Genomic DNA, 8,090 nt, shown 5'->3' with positions numbered 1-8,090 from the left:
GAGAGATATGACTATCAAAACAGTATTCCGGAGAATGGGCAGCCCCCCTCCCCCTTCTCTTGCTAGAATCAAGTCGGTAAGAAAGTGGGAAGTCCGGCAGCTTTTGTATTGAAATTAAAGAACCCAGGAGCACCCCCGCTCCAGCGTTCCTTTCCTCCCTCGTTCCTTCCCCGTTTAGCCACGCTGGTGTTTTTATTTCCTTCGGCCAGTAGGGAAAGGCGCGCTCCTGAACTGCAAAAGGGAGTCAGAGGAGGAGGGAGTGGGGGGTGGGCGTCCCAAAAACAGAACAAGAAAAAAAGGAGGCGGGGGCGAGGAGGCCCTGGACCCGCCCCCTCCTCCCCGCCGCTTGGCGCGGGCATAAAAGCCGCCCGCCGCCTCTCCACCTCAGGAGTAGTACTTGCGGGACGCGACGAGCAGCGCTCCCGGCACGAGCAGACATGGGCAGGGCGCTGGCTTGGCGGCTCGTCTTCGGGCTTTTTCTCCTGGCGTTGCTTTCACCCTCTCAGGTTAGCGCCCGAGCGAACGACCACGAGGCCGCCGCGGGTTCGCTTCTCTCCATAACTCAGCAGCGGGACACCCCCCCCCCTCGCCGCGGGAATAGGTGTAGGGGGGGGGGAGTGAATCAGAGGACATTAATTCTTATAACCGTTGCCCCCATCCTCCTAAGGGGATCCTACCCGGGTTTTGCTTTCCAGCCGCGCGCGAAGTTGCATTCCTGAAGTTGCAATTTTGAGCGGGGGGGGGGGCGCTCGGGCGGGGGGGGGGGAGGAATGATACCGACAAAGTTTTTTTTTGAAGTTTCCAGATCTCTCTGAACCTTTAAGTGTAGCATGGTTGGTTGGGGCGTAGCCAGTTGGGTAAACTTAGCCAGCTGTGGTTCATTCAGTAAACTGAATTTAAGCACGATTTAATGGCATGTGTGGATGAATCCTGGAATTCCATTCTCTAACTTAGTTTTCCAGATTTGCAGTTCCAACCTTCTGTTGCCCTCTTTTCCCAATTTCGTAGGAAGGATTGAGCTTTCTTCCCCACTTCTGATCATTATTTTTTTTACGGAAAGTAAATTCTTTTGCATTTTTTTTTAAAAAAAGAAAACTTGACCACCCCTTCTCCTTTAGTAAGACTTCCTTTTGCAATTCTATATAAATAAAAATAAAGATCCCATTGAATTATGACTAAGTTAAATAATTAGGAATTCGCGCCTGAATATTTTAATCCCAACCACTTCTGGCTGGTGAAGGCAAGTACCCATATGCTAAGCCATTGAGGGAATAAAACTAGACTTCTTGTGTAGTTTTGGATAAAATAAAATTGTCTGTTGGTTAAACTGCAATTGAATTGGAATAAAGTATCTGAAAAGCTACCTCCTGAAGCAGTTTTTAACAGTTTTGCAAAAGCTGTCTAGAGTGGCTTTTTAAACGAACTCCATTGTTAACCATCATCAGTGTGATATGAAAGCTATGTTCTGTGGAAACTTGAAAGTAGGAAAATGCAGTTACCTGGCAAGTCTGCCATTTCCCTTTTCCTAAAAGACTAACAGCTTGGGAGATGGGTAAAATGAGGAAATAGATTGTTGGGGGCAATACGCTGACTCTGTAAACTGCTTACAGAGATCTGTAAAGCACTGTGAAGCGGTATATAAGTCTAAGTGCTATTGCTAGAGTAGGACTGAAGACCATCTAGTGTTGCTGAACTCAATACATAGTGGCTAGAGTAACTGAGTTGGAATGTAACAAAACCTGCAGGCTATGTTTGTTGCCCCCTCCTCCCCATGTTAGATTTTCTTGCTGCGTTGAAGAGCATTTGCTGAGAGATCTCACTATTTCGCTGTCCGATTTCTTTGTGGATTTTACATTCTATTCTCAGTGTATAATTTTGTGTACTGTACTTGAGTTGTGTGGAGATCCAGATGGAAAGGCTAAATGTAATTTGGAGGTGTGTGGGTATGTAAGGGATCTATGGAAGAGGAGCTGTGTCTTCTGTTACTGTCCTCTCTAACACTTTTTAGAAATTCACTTTGGCTTGTGGTGCTGAATGTGTGTGTGTGTGTGTGTATGTATGTATACATACATACATACACACACATTCATACATACATACACACACATTCCAAATCCTATTTTGCTTTTAGAATTCAGACTTCTGCATAGCCCTATTTTTTCCTTACTGCTGGATACTGCTATAGAAGCAGAGACTCCCTCTTGTGAATTTTAGTACAGCAGATAGTTTAAGAATCTCCTATTTTTATTAAATAAGCTTTCAAGTAATAACTTTCTAGAAATATACAGTATATGCTTTATCATGCCTTTCATTATTATGTAAATCTTTGGAGAAATTTGGGAAGCCTTGTCTGACATGGCATTTAAAAAAAATCACAAGTCGGGACTTCCATAGACTCCTTTTCCATTGGAATTTCTGGATGAGATGTAACATTTGGCTCAATGTTAGAACAATAAAAGCTTTGCAGGTTAATATTTTATGTAGCCAGTTTCAAAAAAATGAGGACTTGCATTGCAGTCTTGTTGCCTTATATCAGCTTAGCAGACAGTTGAAGGCACGCGAAAGTGTTTGCATAGCAAAGACTAAAACCGGAATGAATATTTAGCAGAAATGAAAAGGGACTTTGGAGAAACATTTTGAGAAGGGATTGGAAGGGCATGAAAAGTTTGATTATATATCTATAGGGTTTCCTTTTTAGTTGTTAGATAATCTTGCAGCTTTTTGTGGCAGTGAACTTGTTATTGTAAGGGTCTAGTAGAAAAAACAACTTAACAGAGAATTTCCTTTGTAGTATGTAACAAAATGATTTCCTTGAATATAATGCTTTCTATGTGCCGTATATCTTCCCAGCCTCCTGACTTCAACTTCACAGCTAACTAAAACATATGTTAGCTGTACATGGTGGTGTTGCTCTGTAAGTGTGAAATGCAACATGAGAACTTACCCTAAACAACCAGAATATACAGTAGAGAATTAGGTGGCAAGCCTCTAAGTGCACTTTACAAGTTGGAATTCCATTTATTAAGGAAAAATATTTTTGTGTGTAGAATTTCTGAATTTAAAATTTTAATGTGGATAGTATATGAGCAGATATGAATGCTGCCTCTTAAACTTGACTGGACTTGGGTCAATGCTTATTGAGTATAAATTTTGAAACATATCTCCACTTGAAATGGATGGGGTGAAATTGACTTGATATATTGACATGTTATTTGGGGAATATTATGGTGCGTTTGCAATCTCCATATGACAACTTTTCATCTATTACTGTTAATTGAAATAAATAGTCAAAAAAAAACCTGTCCTGCTTTCCAACACTTTCTCAGCTGCCAGATGTGCCAGATATTCTTCCTACAGGTCATGAAGTCTGACATCATTAGCATGACATAACTTTTTATTTATTTATTTACTTTTATTTTATTTATTTATTTTGTCAACAAGTACAAGGAAACAAGTATCAGTATAGACATGGACAAGTGAAAAAATTGCATAAATAAATGAATATGTAAGCAAAACAGCCATAAACACATAAAATGAGTACATATAAATGGGGACAGTAGGACAGGGATGGTAGGCACTTTGGTGTGCTTATGCACATCAACTTGGTCTATCCTCCCATAGACTGGGACAATCTTCACTCCTAGTGAGTGCCAGGACAGGTCCATACAATTTTTATGCCAACATTTGAAGGGGGTGGGGATTGTCCTTTCCTTCTTTCTATGATTTGAGAGGGATTGACCCAAGTCATCCAACTGCTTCATGCCTAAAGCTGGACTAGAACTGTAGTGAGTAAGGAAGCCGTCCTTGATTGAGATATGCAAGTTCTGTTGACAGGGTGTAAAATCCAATATATCCAGATAATATTCAGAAGTGGGTCTCTAGTACACTGATCTACATGGAGAAGATACCACAGCTAGAGTCGCAAGTTTCTCTTATTTAGCCAATCTCAATAAAAGTAGTTTTAGCCTTCCTGTGAAGGTGATTTCCTACCCTCATCTGCCTAGTAGGGATGACTGGAATTCATATTCTTCTAGTTTCAAACCTGTTATAAAACCACCATATCAGATTGGCGTTGTAGTACAGAAGACATTGGTATTTTTGTGACCTGATTCACAAATTTCACAAATCTGTGTTCCATGGCTTATTGAATAAACCACAGTTGACTAGGTTCAGGCTACAAATTTAGCCGTAAACTGTAATACTTGGGATCACAAAGCAAGTTGAGCCATAATCCAACTTGGTTTAAAGGGGTGTTTTAGCTCAGTCAGCATACTCCTGCTTTTCTAATTCTATGCAACTTTTTAAAAATTCTTGAAATAAACATTAGTGCTAAACGGCTGGAGACAGACAATGCATGCGCTCAGATCTAATAGCAGATCTGAAAGTGTGGTATGTGCTTATCCCATTCATGTCATTCTTTGAGCCAGATTTTATGTTGTTGTCAGGTTTCTAAAAGTCTTGTTGACTACATAGTAACCAAAACAAAAGAAATAATACCTGTGCCATGAAAATCATTTTAAGTAATTTAAATTCCTAAGACACCTTTCATCTGCCTGCTATGGCATGCAATAACCAGAACAAAAAAATAAATTAATTTCTTGTGCAATTTTATCCCTGGTCTTGTAGCTATTTAATTACCCTGTTTCAAACTTTTCACCTTTAAAATCTTCCACTTTCCTAAAGTATCAATAATATCCAGCATTGTTAATGTGATTGGTTAATCAGAAATGTTAAATAAGCTGGAAATAAGGTTTTTCATATCATGTAAGCCAAAATCAAACAAGCATGTTGTGTCTGAATTTAGTGGTAGACTTCTTTGTAAACTCAACTGGAGCAAGAATGACACACTATCAATTCTTCTATCTAAGATTACCTCTAATAGTATTTTCATTTTCTGATTGCTAACTTTTTGACGTAGTCTCAGTAAAATCTGACAAAGTTAAAAAAGAAAAAATACATTCCAGCGAAATTGTGATTTGATAGATGAGGAAGTATTGGGGGGATTAGTGATTAGTATGTTGATGTAAGAGCAGGGGTGGGTTCCTGCCAGTTCTAACCTCTTCTATAGAAGAGGTTCCACAAATCTACAGTGCCGTTTAGGACCGGTTCCAGCTCCCTCGCCCTGTCCGTCTGCACATCATCAAGATGAAGAGCGAGAGAAGGAATTCTGGGAGTTGAAGTCCACAAGTCTTAAAGCTGTCAAGTTTGAACACCCCTGGGATTTTTTTTCTAAAGGATTAGGGGTGCAAGGGTCTTGTAACTTGACAGCTTTAAGACTTGCGTGCTTCAAATACCAGAGTTTCTGAGCCAACATTTTGGTTGCTAAGCAAGAGCGTTGTTAAGTGAGTTTCACCACATTTTACAAGTTGGCCACACCCACCCAGTCACACGGCTGGCAAGCCACTCCCACCCAGTGACATGGCCAGCAAACCACTTCCACAAAGCAGGCCACACTTACAGAAGAGGTTCTAAAACATTTTGAAACCCACCACTGTGTCAGAGTATTATTTCCAAGTTCTCAGTGTCATTATTGGTAGGGGATATAGAAAAAGTTGGACTGTGGATTCTCATTCTAGCTGTCATGGAGTTCTTTCCTTATTGACTATTTGCCTTATCATTGATATATCGCAACATAAACATTTTATATTGTTTGCTTAGCATATTACATACAATTAACTTATAACGTATTTTTGGAGTATAAGATGCACCGGAGTATAGGACGCACCAAGATTTTGAAGAGGCAAATAAAAAAAAAGTTTTTGCACTCTGCAGACCTCCCCAAAACAGCCCATTTTTTGTGGAAACGGGCCTGGTCCCCCCCCCCAAAAGGCATGAACAGCCCTTAGGAGCTTTGTAGAGGGTTCGAGGGGGCAAAAATGAGCATTTTTTGCGAAAACTGGCCCATGTTTCACTCATTTCTGCCCTCTCCAGCCCCCAGGAACACTCTATAAACCTCCTAAAGGCCCATTTTGGTGAAGGGGGCAGGGTTTCGGGAAGCAAAAAGTGCTGCATTCGGTGTATAAGACACACCCATATTTTCAGCTTCTTTTTTGAGGGAAAAAGGTGCGTCTTTTACTCTGAAAAATATGGTATATTATTGCAATCCTTGCTTACCTTGGGACTTATTTCTGAATATGCAATTATGCTCTTTAAAGTTACTTTTTAGAAAGGGCAGTGAAACTGTATATGAATGTGTATTTCATGGTGAAATTAAAAACAAACAAACACTATCTTCACAATCACTCTATGTAGACTAATGTAATAACATAGACCAATACATTATAAGCCATGGAAGTCAGAATGCAAAATGTACTGATTGATTTTACAATCCTATTTTTTTTCTTCTTTTACCTATTTAGGGAGGAGAAAATAAAACAAGTACTGATGCTCCGGGCAATAATTCAGCTGTGACTTCTGTGTTACTTAGCACAAACACCACCAAAGGACATGGAAATAATCTTCAGTCAACTACTGGCCTCTTCATACTCTCGGTCTCTCTTCTGTACTTTTGTTAAAGCATCTGGTCTGGGAAAACAACATCCTTCCCTACCAAGTTTCCTAATTCATCTAAGATGGTGAGACCTTCATATTCTGAGAATTATAAAAACAACAACAACATAAAATACTTGTATCCAGCCAGTACAGTTTAAGCAACAGTTAAATCACAGTTACCAAATTGACCAAGACTCTTGATAAGTATACCTGATGAATTGAATCAATCTTCCTTCAAAAATAATTTGATTCACAAAGCAACCTATGGACTCCAATATTCCACACCTTGAACTCCTAATGTAAGAGAAATACAACTTGACAAACCATGGATCATGCCTTCAGAGAGGAAAGAGTTGATAAAGCTACACAAAATAAGCTTAATTTGAAAATGACGCTCATCCTCTAAGCTTATAAAACCAGTAAAAAATGAAAAAAAAAGCACCAAATGTTTTTTTTCTCCATTTAAGATCCAAGGATATCCAGCAGAAGTAATTCCATTCAAAATTTCACTTTGGAATTTTCTAATTATTCCATTGATTTAAAAAAAATCTGTTATAAAGGTTCAAAATTGAAGTTTGCATAATTTAAAACCAATTGGAAAACATTTACTGTATTTTTTCAATGTTATTAAAGCTGTAAGTGAACCAAATGCACCAGCAGAATAAGATATATAAAATCTATTATAAGAATATTTGCTAATAGCTAATATAAAATAAGTAATAAGGAAATAAGGAATCAACTTACATAATTAAACTTGAATAGTTTTTCTTATGGTAGCCTCCTCCTAAAAGTTTCTGGGGGTAATTTCTAAATGTCAGTTTTGGTGCAATTAGTGTTTATTTGATCCTTTCAATGAAACATCTTTGGGCAAATAATTTTATGTTGAGTGAAAATACACAATGTTTAAATCCTGAAATATTAATCCTTAAAGTGTGTATCTTTTAAAGATTGAAACTGATATATTTGCACAAATTATTTCTATGCTAAATGTTCTGTACAGTAATTTGAACTAAAGCTGGTACTAAAATGTTATCCAAATGTTTGGCTCTTCAGAAATAAATAATGGAAAGTCTTGTAGGCAGAACCACACCCATGGACAGTCTTGTTCACTTAGTATGCGTGATCATGGCTTTTTAAATGCACACTTGTCTCTTTGATTTAGTCATTTACCCAGACTCTGTACACATCCATTGCATTGTCAGGTACCTACATAATAAAACATGGGGGTGGGGGGAGGGATGTATGCATTCCTTTTGTATTGAGTACACTGTTTGACTTCATTATGTGATTATGCTATAATTTTAAATCAAACTACAAATAAAACAACGGATCTAATTCTTGTACATTCTAGTTTTTTTGATAATCAGATCTTTAATGTTCTGCTAACAATTAGGGCAGAGCTTTCTCTAATTGGGTAACCGGATTAAAAAAAAACATTAAAGTTCTATTCCTAATAATCTTGTCAGTGACCGTACACTCAACAGGATTTGTTTGCTTCCTTTAGGATATTTCAATGGCTATGGATTGAATCTGGTGGCATCTCTGAGGCTGGGGACCAGAAGGTCTATTTTGAGAGGGGGGTTCCTACAACTGAAAGA

General features: G+C 38.6%; 1 protein-coding gene across 1 annotated transcript; it reads left to right on the top strand.

Annotated features, from left to right (window-relative positions):
- The first annotated feature begins 341 nt into the window (after positions 1–341).
- CD24 (CD24 molecule) lies at positions 342–7,831 on the top strand. The gene is made up of 2 exons (XM_032215290.1): positions 342–506; positions 6,360–7,831. The coding sequence occupies exons 1-2, from the start codon at positions 438–440 to the stop codon at positions 6,513–6,515; spliced, it is 225 nt and encodes a 74-aa protein (XP_032071181.1). The 5' UTR covers positions 342–437; the 3' UTR covers positions 6,516–7,831.
- Positions 7,832–8,090: the final 259 nt, after the last annotated feature.

Source organism: Thamnophis elegans, chromosome 4 (assembly GCF_009769535.1).
Source record: "Thamnophis elegans isolate rThaEle1 chromosome 4, rThaEle1.pri, whole genome shotgun sequence".
Lineage (NCBI taxonomy): Eukaryota > Metazoa > Chordata > Lepidosauria > Squamata > Colubridae > Thamnophis > Thamnophis elegans.
The sequence above is the reverse complement of the archived record's forward strand: the minus strand, read 5'-3'. Positions and strand labels throughout refer to the sequence as shown.

What these genes read in the sequence shown, in the direction of transcription:
- CD24 (XM_032215290.1), top strand. Translation starts at nt 438, where the DNA reads ATGGGCAGGGCGCTGGCTTGGCGGCTCGTCTTCGGGCTTTTTCTCCTG. An exon ending in CGTTGCTTTCACCCTCTCAG is followed by an intron (nt 507 to 6,359) that starts GTTAGCGCCCGA and finishes TTACCTATTTAG; the next exon opens with GGAGGAGAAAATAAAACAAG.